This window comes from Solenopsis invicta, chromosome 7 (assembly GCF_016802725.1).
Source record: "Solenopsis invicta isolate M01_SB chromosome 7, UNIL_Sinv_3.0, whole genome shotgun sequence".
NCBI lineage: Eukaryota > Metazoa > Arthropoda > Insecta > Hymenoptera > Formicidae > Solenopsis > Solenopsis invicta.
This window is the reverse complement of record NC_052670.1, coordinates 9,572,309-9,593,009: the sequence shown is the minus strand read 5'-3', so window position 1 is coordinate 9,593,009 and position 20,701 is coordinate 9,572,309. Positions and strand designations below refer to the sequence as shown.

General features: G+C 39.7%; 1 protein-coding gene across 5 annotated transcripts in view; it reads right to left on the bottom strand.

Moving 5' to 3' along the window:
- LOC105198248 (sodium/potassium/calcium exchanger Nckx30C) overlaps positions 1-18,944 on the bottom strand; it is a 69,220-nt gene extending 50,276 nt beyond the window's left edge. For 3 of the 5 annotated variants that reach the window (XM_026137174.2, XM_026137175.2, XM_011164902.3), the window contains exons 1-2: positions 17,329-18,944; positions 5,263-5,286 (exon numbers count right to left, since the gene is read on the bottom strand). In XM_026137174.2, coding sequence (XP_025992959.1) covers positions 5,263-5,286; positions 17,329-18,213 — 909 coding nt within the window. In that variant the 5' untranslated portion in view covers positions 18,214-18,944. The remainder of the gene's footprint in view (positions 1-5,262; positions 5,287-17,328) is intronic. The other 2 variants (XM_026137176.2, XM_011164904.3) reach the window with 1 other exon arrangement.
- Positions 18,945-20,701: the final 1,757 nt, after the last annotated feature.

The following is a 20,701-nucleotide window of genomic DNA, read 5'->3' as shown; positions in this document are numbered from 1 at the left end:
AAAAATTATGTACTCCTTTTTATGATGCAACAGAAAAACTAACATGACTGAATGGTGAATTGGAAAAATCACTTTGAGCCAGTAGCCTAATATTGAAGCGGCCGGAGTTTGCGTATGTACATATAACATATATTGGATGGTTCATGTATATGTACAAGTAAGCTATTTAACTGTAGCTACTGCGGTGACTACAATCTTTGGTGGAAATGCAAAGGATTATGTCATGCTCGTGCATGCAATGATCAAATTGCATTATGCTAATTTAATGTAATAATCGACCGTCAGGAATAAGCAAAGAAGATAGCGTTTTGTAGGAATATTGTTGGAGCTAAAGTTGTATTAAAAATATTTTCTTCTTACATACTTTGCACACATCAATAAGCGACAAAAATATATAAGTGTCACTATATATTACACGTGCATGACATTATAGTCAATATCTTATACCACAGAATTGTAGTTTAAAATTCTATTCTGCGTCATACTATACTTCAAGCGTCGTTTAAATCAAGAATGTCAATGGCGACAATACCCCTAAAAGCAAAGTTATAAATGTGACAATAAATTCTATTTCTGCTGTTGCTCATAGTTCAGATACACAAGCGTAAGAGTCGTTGAGTCAAGTTTTATTATTAACCTACTTATGTGTGCTTCACATAGTTAGGATGAAAGGTAGCTATAATTGCGGTAGAGAATGAGTTAAAATAAATATTCAACCAAGCAAGAAAAAGTAAGAATGTGCGTATGAAAGAAGCAGAAAGAGAGAGAGAGAGAGAGAGAGAGAGAGAGAGAGAGAGAGAGAAAGAGACGACTGCGTGTTAAGAGGTAAATGATTAATAAAACTGTACATGACTGAATAATGAGGTTGCTTGCATATTAAGCTCTACGTTAGTCCTTTAATTTTAAGTTAGCTTAGACAGCAAAGCTGAAGTATTCATTTGCATGCTCAATGTGAACGAGTAAACTACCTTTTATTTGATCAAGACCGTTCCGCGAATCAGCAATCTTGTTCTCGTTATGCTTGTCCAATAAGAATATACGCATCTGATAACACTCGACAATCACATTTGATAAAAGTAAATATAATTACCGCGCGATAGATTACTATTGATAGCGATATAATTCGGATTAATATGAATAACATTAAAATTGATACACAAACGGGCTTACACGGAAGAAAACTATGCATATGACAGTATAGTTTTGAAATAATAATATACACAGGCAAGATATATTTTATTGACAGCAGCGCGGTAACGTAATTTGCATGTGCAATCAAAACGCACAGAAAGGTCTTTTAAATTTTAATTAAATGCTGAGGACATAAAATTTGACGTTTAGAATAGTGAATGGTGGCGTTATTGCATTGTGATCGAATAAATTACGATATTTGCGTGATCCCTGCATGAAGTATTCAGTATGCTGTCATTCAATATTTCTGAACAAAAAATCAGTGAAAAAAAATGGAAAAAAAACATTACATTTAGTAATATATATAACAAGCTTAAATTATATAATATTTACGATATATATTTTTATTGATTTTGGAATAAATTTTCAGATAATACGCAAATACCAATTATTTGTCTATAATAATTTTCCTTGTTCAGCTCATATTAATTTTTCACAAATTTCTACTTTTGTTTTTGAACTTATTATGCATATATATTCGAGGAAAAAACGATCTTGCTAAAGTATCTAAAAATTTAGCTACATGTGGGTCTAAAAAATTGTTGGATTAAAATAACTGAAATAATATAAAGAATTCCCAAGTATGATGAGCTGGGAAAAATTTTGATAGCCATCAAATTGAGTGTCCTAGATAATTATTTTGATGGCTCGATAAAATAATTTTCAGATTGGTATTCTGACTAAATTTTTAGACACTTTAGCAAAACTGTTTTTTTCCGTGCAAATATTGCGTAAATTAGAAATTGTTATCAATTAAAATATTTATTGAGACTTGAAGGTTTTACATATACGTACACAATACAAAAAGTTCAAAGCTCATAAAATAAAATTTGCGTGATTTTTATTTATATAATCAATAAATGTGAAAAATAATTTTAATGAATTGGCATAAAACAAAAATGTCACGTTTTCTTTCATTTTTGTGAAAATAATGTCAAAAGTTTTTGAAGAATTACTTATATAACTATTAATCGTTAATAAATAAATTGTCAAAATAATCTCTACAATAACTGTTTATAAATGTGTTTCAATTTTCTTTTTTCTTTGAAGATCAAATAAAATATCAAATAAAATTACACGATATTTTTCCCACCTAGTTCAACTAGTTTTAGCAGACATTTTGAGAAAATACAATGTTATCGCGATGACAGTTTCTTATGACACAAATAAGTGCAACGTAAAAGAAAATCAATCACCATTACGGAAAAGCAGTAACAACGGAATTCAACTGTACTCGCCATCTCAAGAATTGATGAGCTTCGAAGCGTGCCAATTGTGTGTCATAAAATGCAGATGTCTTTGATTAAGAGACACGAAAAGACAGATAGAGAGAAATGCATTTAGATTACCATGCTGCACTTTCACGCGCGTTATTAGAATGCGAGTGCTAGTAATTGCGATGCTTTCCAAAACGTTCAACTACGATCAAGCATTTGATCATGGACGTTTGGTCTAAAATTAATGGGTGCGGTGAGACATGTCGCACTGATGTAACCAACGGAAAGAACCACTCGAAAGCCTCAAATTGGGAGAAGTTTACGGCAACTCTATTGCCGCTCTAGCGCGTGGAGTTGGAGAGTTTAATCAAAGTCTCTCACTTCGAATCGGATACCGTTAGCCCAATCTCCTAGTCGATTGCAATTATACAACTTTTACAATACTTCTGACCCAGTTTGTGTTTCGATACACAATCGTTTCGCACGCGCTTTCCTGAACAGGATTCCGAATAATAGACAATAAATGATGAAATCTTCGACAAATTCTATCCTCCACGTCTCTCCTTATTGCTCAATTTTTTTTAATATCGCAAACTTTTGTATCACGTTGCTGTTGTCATATTATTTCATACGACGCTTTTATATTTACCAGAGAGACTTAAGTTCGGTAAATGTAATTGCTTCATCAATGTGAAACGTAGCAAGGTTTCTTTCAAATGGTTCATAACAGTTTGTTTTCTGTAATTGGAAACGGTTATTCTCTAACAGCTTCTAGTGCCAATCTTTCAATCTAAAGTGGCTAGACGAGGACTCATGTTTAATCGTTAAACAAGCTTCCATGAATAACTTGTGATCTCATTCTAAAAAACTCCGGCACATTGGCCTAATAAGATTTAAAGGCGAAAAAGTTCAAGGCAAAACGACTTCGAGGCTCCAGTGACGTCTGTCTGTCATGTACAGAGATATATCAGACGGAAAGTCTCTAACGTAAGTCTCGTTTTAAGGAACAATTGGCCGAAGCCGTTTGGACGATGATGCGAGCACCAAAAAAAAAAAAAAAAAAAAAAAGAGCAAAGCTCAATCTTGCGAAAGTTTGCAGGAGATTCCCTCCGATCGGCCCGACAATTCAATTATCCAAGCGATTGGATTTTCCGCGCCGTCCATCAGGAGTAAATTATTTTGTAGTAGAAGCGAGCAACGAGGAGCTGTTGCATCCTATCCTGTGCAACGAATCATCTGACGTCGTGACGCACGCCGGAATAAGCCGATTGTGGCTGGTGCATTCCTCACGTTTCCTTGCGATTGGGAAACACTTCGGAAAATCGTAGGAGGATCGTCGAGGATTTATCAAAGCGAGATGAGGTCGTAGAAGCTGTAGATAAATTTATATTCACGTGCATCCGACCGTCGTTCCGCCTCTATTTCTCGTATCAGATCGACCAGCGTGAGCTTTCATCGACCACGCGAAACAATCTCGCTGATTGTTCATTGAAATACAGTGATGAGTTATTTTTGTGCACTACCGCGATCTCCGGCTCGATGTAATTCAGTAAGTTGAACATTGTATTGATTAAGCGCAGGCACGTGATCGTACGTTTAAATGTAATTATGTATAACTTCGTCTAAATTAAACTTCATGAATTTTAGAATCAATTTTACTACTCTTGTTCGTCGTATCTGTTGAGAATTTAAATAAAAAGGGAAAGAGAAAGAAAAGTGTTGCATGCCTTTGCTTTAGTGAGTAATTAATTGTAAGTAATATTTCATTATATATAAACAGGAAATGTAAAACTTGGCGATAGTTATGCTGCATGTTATAAAACAAACCGTGGGATCGCAGAAGTTATTAATATAAATTAGATTTCAGATGTTTAGGATGTTTTCGAAGAGAGATGCCAAAACGAGTTTAGAAAGCTCGATCTTGATGGAATTTGTTAAAAGTTGGTATACGAGCATAGCGTAAAAATTGTTGCGCTTTCGTAAAGTTTAAAGGTTCAGTTTTTAACTTCCCGGTTTCTTGAGCTTACCTTATTCCATTTCAGGACATTCTTATTCTTTTTGTGATATAATATTAATTGAAAAATGTAAAAATATAAATAACATGATGTCTTACAGCAGAGACTAATACTAACCGCATGGCTAAATTTTACTTCAATCATTGTATCATTGTACCATTCAATTGCACGTATTTGTGCAATATTTTGTTTCAATTTTGTTTAAATAAGATATCTGTGTAACTTAAATTACGTCGCTCCGCACTGAGAAAAAAAGTTGTTAACTTGAATAAAATTTTCAATTTGTTTAAATTTCTTCAAGTATTTATGTATTCAAGTTAAATATACATATACTTAAATTAAATATATAAATATTTAAATTAAAATTCAAGCATTTGTATTTGAGTTAAATGTACAAATGTTTGAATAGAAGAAATTTAATCAATTTGAAAAATTTAATTAATTTAAAAACTTTTTTCCTCAGTGCATGTAACGTGTAGAAAAAATCATATACACGCCATACACAGAGGATACGTTTCACAAATAAGAAGGTAATTTTCTACACATATATCTATGTCATGATGCAGTTTCTTATAATTACGACAAGGAAAATATCGTTGATTTTGTTAATTTCCTTCAACCTTTTCTCGTGAATTAATCAACAATAATCAACACATTTGTTATATTTGTTATAATAAAAATAAATTTATAAAACACAATTACTTGCCTTAATTTTGACATTACGAGAAACGTTATTAGCAATATGAAACGTAATGGTGACAGAAAATGTAAGGATGTACATAAAGTATGCATGTAAGAAACCAGAGACAGGAAGGAAAAGAAAGAGACATGCGACTCACCAATGCCTGGGCGGCGCTCTGGTGCTGCAAGCAAGAAACATTCAGTTACAATCACAATAACGACAATCATTTATCCTTAGCTAGCTCGTGATAACACTAACAAACAGTAATGCAGTGCTTACGAAAGCTTGAACATCGACTGATACACAGACAACATCGAGAAAAATATGTCAAGTCGTAGAAGCCAGCAGTCACAAGTTTGCAATTACGATACACGCATACCGAAAATTTCGAACTGTAGGCGACTGTAATGTGATGATTCCGAATCAATGAGAGATTTCGTGACTTCGGCTATCTCGATTACATATTTTTCCAAGTGTCGTTCTTCCTCGTGATACGGCTGCACGTTGCAAGCTTACATAATGCGCAGATTTCTCGTGTTAACAAAGTATAATACGTACGCCATATATATTGCTATTAATGCTACAACAATGTGAAATGACGAATAAACGAATAAACAAATTTCATCGTTTAAATGTGCAGTGATTGATCTTGATTTCATTGCAACCAAATTTTCTAAAGCGCGTATGTTCGATCAGTCGGCATTTAGTCAGAAGGAAAAGGAAGAAATCTTGGCTTTTTATCTTTAATCACTTTCGGCATTTAATCAGAAGGAAAAGGAAGAAATCTTAGCTTTCTATCTTTAATTGTAGTTAATTATTTCTTTAGGAGCAGATGCTTTTTTCGTACGTCTATTTTTGTTTATAAGAATAGCAGCGAACGTGCTAATCTTACAGCGATACAGATTAAAATAAATAGTGCCGATAAAATTTGAAGCCACCAGTATCGTGATTACATTTGATTACAGTTGCAATGCATATAGCCTTTGACAAGCCGATTCTTTACCATCCAACTCGCACGACTTCGTTTTATTGGCGCGTGAAAGTACTGCGTACGCGTGTACGTGTGTGTGTGTGTGTGTATGTGTGTGTATAATATGCTTGCACAGTTTGTACATAAAAATATTTGTTCGTTTAAGCACCACGATGCTGTCACAGGCAGACCACTGTAATTCGTTTTGAGATTTGATGTTTTTTCGCATGAAAGAAAAAAAAAGTCGAAAGTAGCATTTAGTTCGCGAGTGGGGAAAGCGGCGTGACATGCATATGATATGTAAAGAAGAAAAACATATGCTTGTTTAAAGAAGCGACAAGCGCTTGATTTGAGACGTGCCTTTAATTAGAGGCCGAGACGCAAAGCGATGTTGACCCATGTCAAATGATGCGAAAAACATCGGATTGACATTTAATTAAAGCACTTGCCTTGGAAGATGAATTTCACACCGGCGTGAACGCGTAATGGCCTCAAGACAAGTTACTGTCACTTTAGGGCATTGAAAAAGAAGTTTAAACGAAGGCGGTAAACAGCAAATGTCACAGTGTATCAGAATAAAGTGATATCATTCGATAAACGACGCGTAGGACATCAAATTATACATGCGAATTAACACTCAACATTGACATTTATTCCGATTAAACATAACCATGTTTGCGTAAACTCGTTATTTCCATTATCAAAAAATATTATAAATGAAGATTAATTTTTGACCAGCAAAAATTGCATTAAATTGAATAAAATTATTATTTCTGACAAACAGGTTTCATTATATCTTTTCAATTATTAAACACTCTGTTTCACATTTCACTTAAACGCGTATAACATTAACAATGCTAACATCCGACTTTAAGTAATAATAAAAATCAATTTTATATAATTATATTTTAAATATTTCATCATTGAGAATAATTCATCATTGGTTAACGAGAGATTTATTTCGAATATCATCAAGTTTATATTAATACTGGAAAATAATTTATTATCTAATCGTCGCGACGTAAGCAATACAATAAAGACGATATTAATCTCAGTGGAACTTAGCCAATATTCATAAAGATGACTGCAAACGCTTCGTAATTAACGAGATGCTTACGAGAATAGAGCGATAAGCGGTTTGCTGTCTTTTGTGAGAAGTCAAACTGCATTAAATTCTGCCCTCTTTGGTACGTATTATAATGGCGCTTATTCACCAACGGGCTTTCCACTATTTGCCAGCAGCGACAAGATTGAACGATCTAATATATTTAATTAGGAAACACTAAAGTTGTGGCGATACCGATTGTTGCGGTAATGCGCGGAATGGTATTTTACGAGGATGTAATCTAAAATAACTCGAGCGGAGACAAACTAGTTTAACACAGTTTAATGCAGAAACATCAAAGCGTATTGCAGTACTCTGTAGCGATAAGTCACGCCGAGTTGCGGCATAATGAGCCGCTAAAAATTGCGTGAGTAAATAAAAAGGTAAGCGCCGCGAAGTGGCATAATAAAAGGATAAATATTGGAAAAAGTGGCAGAGATTGATACTTGCGTAATTCTTTTGTGGAACGGTCCAAATAAATCATCATTTGGCTTTCACTGTCACCGTTAACAAACGAAAAGGCATATTATTGTGCACGATCTAAAATTTCATCCTGATTAATTCGCGGCATTCTTTAAGCGTTCCGATCTCGTGGATAATCTCTCGAGTAAAATGAACGTCCGGATTGGAATCCCTTTACGAGATCGATATGCTCATCAGCGTGAAAAATGTGAAGAACAGACAACGATAGACTGGGAAGAATCAATAAAATTTCTTTAACCGCGAAAATATTCTTCGCTTGAAATCACACGAAGAAAATCGCCGATTAATCGAGAATCATGACTACGCATTACGATTCGTTCTACGTAAACGTAATAAAATTTTGAGCAAGCTTTTTGTAATTTATAATTAATACGTTTTAATAAATAAAACGGGTGTAAAAAAAGAATAATAAAATTCTTTTGATAAACTAAAACGGTGAAATTCTGGATCCCCTTTATAGTTACATGTGCGACATTCTCAAAAAGTGCATACTAAGATTAATGTGCCACCTTTAAGCTTGTTTAGTGTAAGCCGAGAGAGTACGAAGAGATATATTTTCATTTCTCCACATTCAAAGTGTATGAATAAAATGTAAATTCGTGAAAGAAGCGACCGATGAATATACCCATACAGCACAGACCTCTAAGGAACGTCCTAAAGACGACCAGAGGACGTCCTAAGTATCCAGGATAACGTGTCTTGAATAAAGTGTGATGTATGCTCTTTAAATCTGAATCAGTAAAATCTTATTGATTTGCAGTGCTATACTCGATTATTAGTGATTATTCACCGTCTTTCAGTGATTCCGCTTAAGAGGGGGTACTCTTAGTGATAATACACTGAGAGGATTCAGTGTATTATCACTGAAAGACAGTGCATATATCACTGATTAACATAGTTATAAGTTCATCACTAAAATCAGATTCTTCACCGTCTTTTAATAATACACTGATTTCCATTTAGAGAGCGGACATTAATCGCCGCTAAGACTAATTTGATTAAATACATATTATAAGTGTATATGAATTATTTACTTCAATTTCCTTGGATAATCTCGCTTTAAGAAATTAAGTAATAGGAGGTACAATAATAATAATATTCGAAGCATTAGAAATGTAGAGCAGAAACGTAATTTTCCAACGTTTACGGCTTTGCGATCGCGACACGTGTCCTGCACGAGGCTAACTCTATATATAAGTTCTTAATGAGATTAGCCTTGTTAAAATCCTGACTCTCTCGTTGAAAGATCATTACGATTAAGCGCATTGCGCAAAGTTACTCTTCGATTAAGAGTAAAAGAAGGTGCGAGGGTGATATTGACCTACATCATGCCATGCGGAAGCCGCACGTATGTGTCACTTCGGAACTAGAATCATCACTTTGTGGCCGGTGGAATTGCGTTCCAGCGCGATCCAAGTTGTAACAATTATCGGCACAATCTATCGACGGACTATCGTACAATTTAACAGAACGGCGCTTCATGATCTGCAGGCCAATTTTCATTGTCTATCGTCCCATTTCTTTCGAGACTTTTACCCCACCTCCTCTCTTTCTTTTTTTTTTTAGGTCCAGCAGGAATTCCCCTCGAGGACGGTCTAATTCTCAATTGTGGCACGAATATTTTCTCCTCTCTTTTTTCCTCTTTACGAGACAAAGGAGCAGATTATGACGGAAGATTTACGACGGCAATTATGAGGTTGTGATCACCAGCACATCGATCAGGCCGACCTATATCTACGCCGCCGCTCTCTTACTTGAGGAATAACATTCCGAAAGCAGTTCAGTCCGAATATGTATACTTTTGCGAGAGAGAGAGAGAGAGAGAGAGAGAGAGAGAGAGAGAGAGGGTGTTTGCGTTTGCAAAGTACTTAAAGTCGAAATGGTAATACGAGATGGTCGCATAAACTTTAATCAACTATCGAACTCGCTCAAGTTTCCATTTCACCGGGTATTTAATACTCTCACGCATTTTAATATTTATCTTGGGGATCTAACGAAATCTAATATCGTGATACACAAGTTTAGCGGCGTGATCTTTACCGGCTGGCATTACACACGCCACTCTGGAGGTACTCGGTGAAATTAACTCGCCTCGACTTTGGCCTTAAAGTTCAACGTCGAAAAGTGTCCGACCCGCGCGGTAAACATCAAGTACGTTTAAATTATTAAGAGAGCGAAAAAGAGAAGGGAGACCTTTTCAACCCGCCCGCGAATTCGAGGGAATTCGCGAAGCGTAACAGTTCATTCCGATTGGACCGAGAACTTGTGACTTTTCTAACGATCGCGTCATTATTTTGCTATAGCCACGTTCCACTTAGCGCGACACTTACCCCGGTGCGATTACAGCTGACCCAGCGGCCGCCGAGTCTGCGGATTATTGTTCAATTTACTCGGCGCCATCGTGCGACGAGGCCGCGCCCTCGATTTTCATATTTCCACCGTGAAAACCCTCGTCGCGTCTCACGCGCGTTTTGCTACCCACGCAAAAAAAAATCACTGACGGGATACGGGCCTGCGATATTTCGACAGTGATTCCCTCCGAGATTACTTTTACTAAATGAGAGCTACATGGCGAAATGTTTTCGCAAAACGTTAATTAAAGGCGAACCGTAAGTCTTTCGGCTTATTATACCGCCTATCGTTTCGTATAATCCGAGTCCTCAAATATTCATTAAGCTTAATGCCCATTAAGCAACTACTATCCGGTGTATAAGGTAAAATATAACAGCTGCCGAGGAATGGTTTGTACAACATTTAATTTTTAGTAATAAGCACTTTTATTTCACAGAACGGTTTATTCTTAATAACAGGGGCTTATTCTTACTTAACATTTTGTTTAGCGAACACGCAACGTGTACAGGCGTCGTTTGTGTAATCTTTGAAACGAGGAGAGACCGACATTGTACTAAAAAAAGATTAAAGAAATATATGCTCGATGGCAGTATACAAAGGAGGCACGTACTCGGTGTTCGGCAGAAAAGTAGGTCGAGGTTTTACAAGAAACCAATATGGTTGTTAATTATTATGCGCTATATATGACAAAGGCACAGAGCGATAGCGCGCGTCAGTAGTATTAATACTTCGAGCGGACGCTGCATTTGTATTTTGCACCAAGAATTGCAACTGCAAAAGTTTGCGCCGTTTTAAAGGCCCGCTTTCGACTGCGTCAACTGCAAGAATTCATATTCGGACGGTGTTAAATATTTGTGCGCCAAATAATTGGCGCATTAGCAGCGATTACCGTTACCTGCTGTTTAAATGCAAAATTGTTGCAGCGAGATAGAGATGAGATGCGAAGTGATGTGGCAATAAAAAAAGCTATGCTTAGTTGCGCGCGCATAACGCGTTAATAATTAAATCGATGTGCTCATTTACTATATTTACAAACTCGTAATCCGTTACGCTGCGATAACCGATTAAACAAAAAGAGCGCGTGATTTATCGGTATACACTGTGCGCGCATACCAGAAGTGAATTTCCAAAATTAAAAATTTCACCGTATTTCATATATTAAATGCTTCAATTAAATTAAACAATAATTGATTTTATTCGCGCAGAACGATATCGATGTTTTGGATGGAGGAATGAATTTTTTAAAATCAAAATATTATGTCTAAAGTAACGATAAAGCGTTTTAATAATTCCATTATAAAAAATTACGTTTGAAAGATTAAAAATATCGATATAAACTTCTCTTTAGACTTCATTAATTCAAATGTATAACAAACGAAATTTCAGATTCGTTATAAAAAGAATAAAGGAGGTGACTAAAAGATTTTAGGGGAACAAATTTCTACATTTTTAAAACTTTTAATCAAAAGCTGTTGACTCAAATATTTTTTAAGCTTGATAATTGAGTATACAGGAAGTATCACTTCTAATATTTTCTTCGTTATATCAAACCATTACCACGCCCAGAGAGAAATTATATTTAAATTCATGAATCGTTCCTTTAATTTGGTTTTTTAAGTGAAAATAAATCTTTGCGGAAGATAAAAAGTTATTTGATTTCAAGAAATGACGTAGCTTTTTTAAAAGTAAATAAACTATTGGTTTAGTTTAAACAATTATTTTTTATATTATATAGTAATAAATAACTATCTAAATAACTAAGAAATAAATAATTATTTAATCAAATAGAGTACTGACAGAAGCGCTAGGAATAATTTAATTGCTCTGCTTTTAAAAATATATATTTCTTTCATTTAAAAAAAGTTTTGCGTTGTACAATCCAACCATTTCTTTAATTCTAATAAGAGGAACAACCAAAAAATTTCTTCGAGTTAAAGAAACATTTCTTTAACCATATAACAATGCACTTCTTTGAGTGAAATAAATATTTTTTGATTCAAAGAAATCTTTTTCTGGGTGCACTTATCTTTTGATATCTGAGAAATTCGCTAAATGCTAGGCTATCATTTATTCGAAACGCACTTACTCATTTACCTTAGTACATTTATGATTACGATACATGAACATCTAAATACGGTTTTTTTTCTCTACACGGTCTATCGAAAAAATGCATCTGATGAATACTAAAACAGCGTTTACGACGTCTAATGTACATCTACACCCGAATTTAATAATTACGGTCCTCTGCAACGTGCTCGGCGCGCATTTCTAGCACAAGCCGTAAAATATCTGCGGAGGGTCTCTGCGGTAGCTCAAGTTGACGACTAAATTCGTGCTATCTCGACCGTAAATTTTTTTCTCATCCACCCACCGGCGCATTATATAATGCTCCTCCACGTGTATACTTACATGTCCCGTCCGGAGCGTTATAACTCATTGTCAGCGAAAGAAGAGAGAGAGAGAGAGAGAGAGAGAGAGAGAGAGAGAGAGAGAGAGAGAAAGAGAGAAAGCGAAGCGGACTGAAACACCGACGGTTGCAAACGGGCGTTCGCCGAGACTGGAAGCGTGCGGAAGAGACTCCTCTGTCGAATCGATTCGACGATGGGTGGAGAGGGCCTCGGCGCACTGCAATGCCGTAACTTCTCCGAATGAGATTTCAGGAGTCAGAAAGAAGAGAGAAGCGTTTCTTCTCTCTTTCAAGGGCTGGATAAACGGGGATAAACGGAGGCGTGGGAAATCACCGGCAGAACTGTCGTCGCGAACGGCCGGACGCGAACTCATCCAGCGAAGTTATTGGATTTCCCGTTCGTACAAAAAGTCTTTCGCGGCGGCGTAGAATTTAAAATGCCCCAAATGTGCCCGCCTCGTGATGGCCATATTAATTGAGCTTTTAATCATTCCATTGCTAACCAACGCGTCTCCCTTTTGTACATTTCGCACGAGTTTCGCATACGGCATTATTCTCTGAAGAAGGAACAATTAGACTTAATAACGACCAGTTTAAAAGTTCAATTGAGTATGCGCAGCTGGTGCACGATTGCGCGTGTACAACTTCATCTCGTCTAGATAGTATCTAGTTTAATAAAGCCAATGACATATCGCTGTAACTTTTTTTTTTGTGCAAGATGCGTTTATAAATCTAAATTTATATCAGCATGTGTTTGTCAGCAGTTTCATAGAAACGATTACGAGCGCGTGTATATTAATAATGAACGCGAATGAGATGGGCATAAAAATAATTTACATTGCTACAGATTTATTACGTAATCACGGACATCCACGGCCGTAGATGTCATTCTTATCGCATCCCCTGGTCTCAATTTAATTGCCACGTTACCGATATTACACGCAGAATTAGTTTGATACACGTAATATTAATAGACACGACGTTACCAGCGTCTAATTATAATCTCGGACGCACGTTCACCGTACGGCAGGAAAAAAAGCGAGTCGAGATAGTATAGTAACACTTTGCACGCAAGGTGTTAATCGTAACGTGCGTATAGAATGCGAGACAGTGTTAATCGTGTAACGTGTTATCTCACGTTTATATCCGTCCTTTATATCAGAGCTAATATTTTGATCGTATCAATTCGTTTTGAACGGTGCCAGGTTTTAGAATTTACGTGTAAATAAATTCATGTATGATGCAATTATGAACTAATAATGCGATTTTGTGTCATTTAATAATATAGCGATATATTTAGAGTAGAGTTTATATGCGAATCGTATCAATATATTAGTAATGATACCAAGATTAATTTTTGATATTTACACCCGTGATTGTTAAAAAAGCCGTTTAAATAGAGTGTCGTTTTACCGCAATAAATCTAATGCAGACAATTTCGGGAATGCTTCAATCATTTGTCAGTCGGATGCAATTATGCAGTTATCGCGCGAGCTGCGGTCTTCTAATAATCACCAGTCAGTGTCAGTAAGAGAGATATATTTTGCACTCTCGGCATTCCGCATGATTGACAGAAGCGCATTTCCGCACTTCGAAATATTAGCGACACCGCGGGTACGGAAATAATATGAGTCCATGAAATTAAGGAGGAGACAGCCGCGCCGATCGATATCGGCATCAATGCCGCATCCATCGAAGTTTCGCATTCTTATTTCCCGTGACAAACGATCATTGCCATGCAGGAATAAAAGATAAATTTCAGTTAAGCCTTCCCCGGGTGTCAGCGTAAACGACACCAGAGGGAGACGAATAAAGGTAAAACAGATTTCGCGTTCTCAACTTCGAGAGGAAGCGGATTACGTATTTCCGGATCGCGACATCTCCTTCGGTATTTTAAATTTAACTTGAATGTTTCAAAGCTATTTCGTTATTCATTACGTATTTGTGTCATATATTATATATTATTATGAAAATTATTACGTTATTTATCATGTATTGTATGCTCTGAAAGAAAACATTATTTCAGCATCAATGAAATTTATGTATGAATTCGATGTATCACATAGATGGCACGCGCGTTTTAACGTTGGAAACACAACGTAAACCCTTTATAATATGGAGTAACAATTACGATTGATCTCGTTCGCACCTTCTAAATGAGCGTGCATCGCTTCTTTTGTACGTATATATATATATATATATATTATATACGTGCAAATATAAATACGTGATTGTCAAAATACCATAAATGGCATCGATTTCTATTTCTATCACATTTTTTTTTGTGTACAGAAATACTTGTGTTAATTAACGCGGATGCAGGAAACATTAATTTAGAGTGACGTAAATCGATCAAAATCAAACAAACATCAAAAATTCATTGGAAACATTTAATAAAAATCTAATACAACTTTAGCTGTTATGCACCTGTTTTTTCCACAGCATAGAATATATATTTAATTTCTGTTGATGTTATTCTAAAATTTCTTTCGCAAATTATTTTTTTTATATGTAATATAAAATATATCTATCTGTATCATATACTCTATACGAAAAAGATCCTTCGAAAATATTTTGAAAAGGAAAGTTTCTCTTAAATTCTTATCGTTTGGTAGCTAAAAGAAAAGAGGTCGATACGTTTCATTTTACACGTTTCATACAAATATTGTAGACAAATCTTTTTTAACTAATATTTTTTTTAATTAATCTATATGTAAACTTTTTAATTTGTAATATAAGAGAAGCTTCAATTTTCTAAATATTCGAATTAAAAAAATGATACATATGCAAGATGTATTAATAGATTCATTATGTAATTCAGAAAAAACGCATATAATGCTTTTTTATGTCATTAGAGTCTAACTCGTCTCTCATGTTCTTCTTTCGGTATCGTCATTACCACGCGGTGTCCTTTCAATAACGAATTTTTCCTTTTCCTCACTCAGCAGCCTGCTTCTTTTTCGCGTGCAAGATTTAAAATCGATTGGCACAAAAACGCACTCTGCCCACGAAACGTTGGCTTGAAAGGTTCTCAATCATTCGGTTTTGCAAGCAAATCGATCGGGCCAAGGGTCATTACGAAAACGCAGGACTATTCGTTTACCAACATCTTGAAGATACGACGATCAGATATACTAAAAGTCTCTCGTCTCTCCGGCATAAATTGAAAATTGTATAACGCTCGAGCCACAATCGCTAGCTAAGCTGATAACCTCGCGAGATTAAACATGAATGAAAAAAATTCGCGTTTAATGCTGATAGCACAATCGGCGACTCAGAATATAACAAAACGCTGGCGCTGTCACACGCGCTGACGTCCACTATGAGAATTATTACGCTAGTACTGAATGTTGTCACAACAGCTAGTTTTCCCATAATGTAAAGTTTCTACGTTTGTATAAAGTCCGCGGGCGCGGTATTGTTCAGCCTTTGTACCGCCGCGGTAAGGCACTCTTTCGCGACAGGTCAAAGAAACTTCAACGTGGAGATGCTCACAGTGCTTGTGACGTCTCTGACGACCTTGAGTATGACTCTTCTTCCGTTTATGAATCGCTCTTCTCTGTACGAGACACCATTATCAGAATAAACATTGGTCTAAACGCGCTGGCTAGCTTCGCGCGTGAAGATGATCGAAATCCAGCCAGACGAAAGGTTTGCTCCCAACTGAGCTTTATTCTTTCCAAACGCACATGATCTTTCAATAATACAACGCTTATAATTTGAATAAGAACGATTTGTATGACTATCATTTAATGTTAGGTACAGTTTAGAACTACAGAATAGAAAACAAACCGAGATATTTTACAAATGGATAAATAAAATAGAACAATTTAGATTTGCAATAGTGTATAAAATCCCGTAAAGCGAGGAAAAGAAAGTATTTTGAGAGGGCTGTTAGTGCAACAATCGATATATCTCGATATCTCTCCCTTGGCCTACATGCGAGAGGTAAGCGGGTCACGTGTCTTAAACTATGATTGATGTCGTTCAAAATTCACTTGGGACTATCAGGGACTATTCATTCAAATACCAGCTTACTTCCGATACGTTGCGTTTGCAAAGTGCCAAGTTTGTGCAAAAGCTGATTTAATGATTATATATTTTTCATGCACTTTTGCATAATGCTGTTTAAAAAAAATGTGCTTTCTATAATTAAGAATTTATTCGTGCCATTTGTGGATATTCCAGATTCGGTATATCGATTTTTATCAGTTCATTTATTAATCGTAAAATAGAATGTGCAAAAGAGAAACTATCGCTATCGGAGCTAAATCAGGCGCAGTTTGATCATCCATTTGTCATGTTAGTTCCGCGATTTGGTCAAGGTCACGTCTCCTGACCACGTTGTGTTCAAGGTTCATCGGCTAGTCTGATCTCGAAATGCAAAATGAAAAAAACCGCAAGGAAAAAAAGTAAACGTGGCAATGTCCGTCCACGAGACAAAACACCGCCCACGAGCAGTCGTGCGAGTAGGTGAAGTCACGCGACGCTATGCTCCTCCATGAAATATAAAGTCACGGTAATGTATCAGAGGGAGGTGGACGGGAGGAGAGCTATATGCAGGTATATGTACGTAAGAGGGTAGAACGGATGAAGAAAGAGAGAGAAAGAAAGCGAGGGAAAGTATGGAGAAAGGGTATAATAGAGGAAGACAGAGAGGGACAGACGGATGGAGAGGGAAAACGCGCCTATACGTAGACAGAGAGGCGGCGATACAGCAGTTACATGTATCTATGCGAAAGGGGTTGATGGATGGAAAGAGATGACGCGACACAAGGGGATAGAGCGAGAGGAAAATGATAGAACAAGACAGACTGATCGATCGGTGTAAAAGTAGACAAAGAGAGGGTCAGACGTTTTCCTAGATCGCGATGTACGGCTCGCGTCACATACATTCTGTACATACCGAGGGCATCAGCTGATCGGTAGACCTGACCCGGGTCACCTTGTTCCTGTAGAGTATTCTTTTGACTAATTTCTCCACTGGTTGATTCCACTTCATAAAGCTCACATATGCCAAGTAGAATCCAAAGAGCACGAGTGCTTCGTACCAGTATATATAACTGTCGCGGAAGAAGTAGATCAGGGTGAGCAGACTAGCGCTATAGAAAGTGCAGTCGCGAAATAGAGGCCACCATGTGAGCGACAGCACCGTACGCGAGAATATAGCGCACATGCCGATCACGAAAAGGATGTTGAAGACGGCGGAGCCGACGATAGTGCCGATACCGACATCGTCGAACGACACGAACACACCTATGACCGATGTGAAGAGTTCGGGCGCCGATCCACCGGCCGCCATGAAAGTAGCACCAGCTACATCGTCAGCGATATCGAGTTTTTCAATAATGACGTCTAACGACGGCACGAAGAACTCGTCGCAGACGATCGCCAGCGCGACAAACATGTAAACCACGCCGAGTATGTGAAGTATCACGGCGCCGCGGCGCCGTTGATCGGTGGTGAACAGATCTTCCGGAAAGAGCGGCCTCTTTACATCCGTTTCGTTATCGCTAGTCCTATTGTGCTCGTTGAGACCGGCGACACCGTTAACACCGTAGTTCTTGTTATCGTACACTTGCACGCTGGTACCGTTACTCAGCCGCACTGGGACGGGCATGGCTGTACTCGTAGTGGTGTGAAACGTGATCGGATTGTTCGGCGCCGGTCTGTGGCCCAAAGACGACGAGGGGCCGATCGCGAAGGCTAAAATCGCGGAGAGCAGGGTCACCAACGCCAATCGGCGCCTCCGCCTCCAACATGTACGCCGATCACCGCCCGTCACGATCATCGTCGTCGCCGGCGGTGGTGGTGCTGCTGTTGGTGGTTCGCACCCTCCTCGCGGACGTTCGCCGTCGTTAGCGAGGCCTCCTCCGTCCTCCTCCTCCTTCGCCACCTTCTTCTTCTTCTTCTCCGTCCTCCTCGGCGTCCTCCACCCTCTCCCTGGCGGCCCCCTCCGCCTCCTCTTCCTCCTCCTCCTCCGCCGCCAGCACCACCTCCGACTCCTCCACCACCTTCTTCTTCTTCTACGTGTCGTATCGTGTCGCGCCGCGAAGGGTGTACGACAGGAGAGCCGTACTACTAAGGCTGGGTCATGCTGGAGCGGCGGCGTTGAGGAGCGGCTCCTTGCCGATGCCTCCCTCTGGATGGACCTACCTGCGTGTGACCGCAGTACTCGATCCTTCTTCACCAGCTCTTTCCCTTCTTTCCTTCTCAGCTCTTTTCCACACACTCTCGCGTTCTCCTCTTTCTCGTGCTTGTGTCTCGGCGAGCTTTTTCACTGGATGTTCACGATGTGCCGACAAGATTAGTCCGCGACGTGTACTATGGTTACTACTATTATTACAACTAATGCTGATGTACGCCGCTACTACGAACAGGCTCGGATATTCGACGCGGCGACCGATATCCTTTTGCTTCCCGGCGGCGTCGGCGTCGTCGTCGTCGTCGTCGTCGTCGTCGTCGTCGTCGTCGTCGCCGCCGCCGTCGTCGTCGTCGCCGCCGCCGTCGTCGCCGTCGTCGCCGTCGCCGTCGCCGTCGCCGTCGTCGTCGTCGTCGCCGTCGCCACCGCCGTCGCCGTCGCCGCCGCCGCCGCCGCCGCCGCCGCCGCCGCCGCCGCCGTCGTCGTCGTCGTCGTCGTCACCGTCGTCCGTCGCCGTCGCCGTCGCCGTCGTTGTCGTCGTCGTCGTCGTCGTCGTTGTCGTCGTCGTCGTCGTCGTCGTCGTCGTCGTCGTCGTCGTCGTCGTCGTCGTCGCCGTCGTCGTCGCCGTCGCCGTCGTGGTCGCTAGGATGCGGTGGATGGTGCATATAACCCTGGATGGATATACAGGAGCAGCAGAACGGCGCCCCCGCCGCGATGCCCGCCCGCTGCACACTGGAACAACCCTGTTCCGTTCCGTTCCTCTCTCTCACTTTACTCTCTCCCCCTCTCTCGCGCGACGTCGCACTCCCGACTCCCTCCTTCTATCTCTTTCTCCCACTGTGTTCCTTCCTTCGGTTTCCTCTGTTCACCACTAAGACCTCTCCTTCTCTCTTTCGATCGTCTTCCATTCTCCGTCTCATTTGCTGCCGTCTCCTCTTTCGATCCTTTTTACTAGGTACTAGAGCCTCTCTCTCTTTCTCTCTTGCTCCTCTTTCATTTAGTATCAGTCTTATAGCGCCTCATGTTTTCTTCGTCGCACTAGTGATTGCCCGCGACTCTCTGTCCTCTTCTTTCATCAGGGTACCTGTATCGCTCTCTTTTCCATTGAGGTACCCAGCCTTTCGTGAACAGAGAGACCGCCGCTTTCCGTCACCTTCCTCCTTCATCCGCCGTTCGGCATTCGGCGTTCGGCGTTCACCACCCTGTGTGTATTTTCCTCTCGTTTACTTTCGTTCCTTTTCCTTCTCCTTTATCCCTGACATCGTTCATCTCCCTTTCCGCGAGAGATAGATCCTTCGTTCTCTCTTTCCCGTGCAGAAGAAGCTTTCTTCCTCGCTCCGCACCGGCCGCGTCACCCCGCGCTTCTCTTTTGCGCCGCCACCCGACATTCGTGGTAGCCTACCCAACTCCAACCCCGCCGAAATCGCTCCTCGAACGTCGTCCATCTCGCTCTGGGACGGCTGGCCGCCCTGAATTCTTCTCTCTTCCACTTGTCGTCCGCGACACCCGCGCGCTCCTCCCCCAGCGTATCCACGACGCGGAGGTGGTAGGTCGTGGAGGTGGGAGCCTGCGCACGTGTGAGCACCCCTCGCCGGGCCTTCCCGCTCGATATCGGAGAGCCGACTCCACAACTCCACGTTACGAATGCACGTATAACGGGTGTCACCCGGACGGATTCCAACCGTCCGTCGCGCGGCGTACGTGCGCCTGCCTTCGCCAGTTCGGCATCGACTACTCCTTCTATAGGATCACGTTGCGGAGAGCAGACGGCTCGATGCCGAATAGGCGATCTTCTGCATCGAGAGATACGCATACATACACATACAGACACACGCACACACAGGTGACTCGTTTCTCGCGTTGAGCAATGAGAAATCGCTGGATTCTGCAAGGTCGAAACTGATCAACGTAAAAAGACGTGACATTCTGCCACGTGATTCTCTATGTTAAAATCAGTCGAGCTTGAATACAAATAAAGGGAATTTATCGAGTGGGCTCTAGGTCTTTGGGACAACCTCATTCGCCCTCGAAATAACTGCTCGAAATAATCGATGGCGCATCATCGGCGTTCCCCATGTCTCTAGTCCTTTAGATTTATCTTCTTCGCGCGTAGCCTTTTCTCTATTGCGTCTGAATC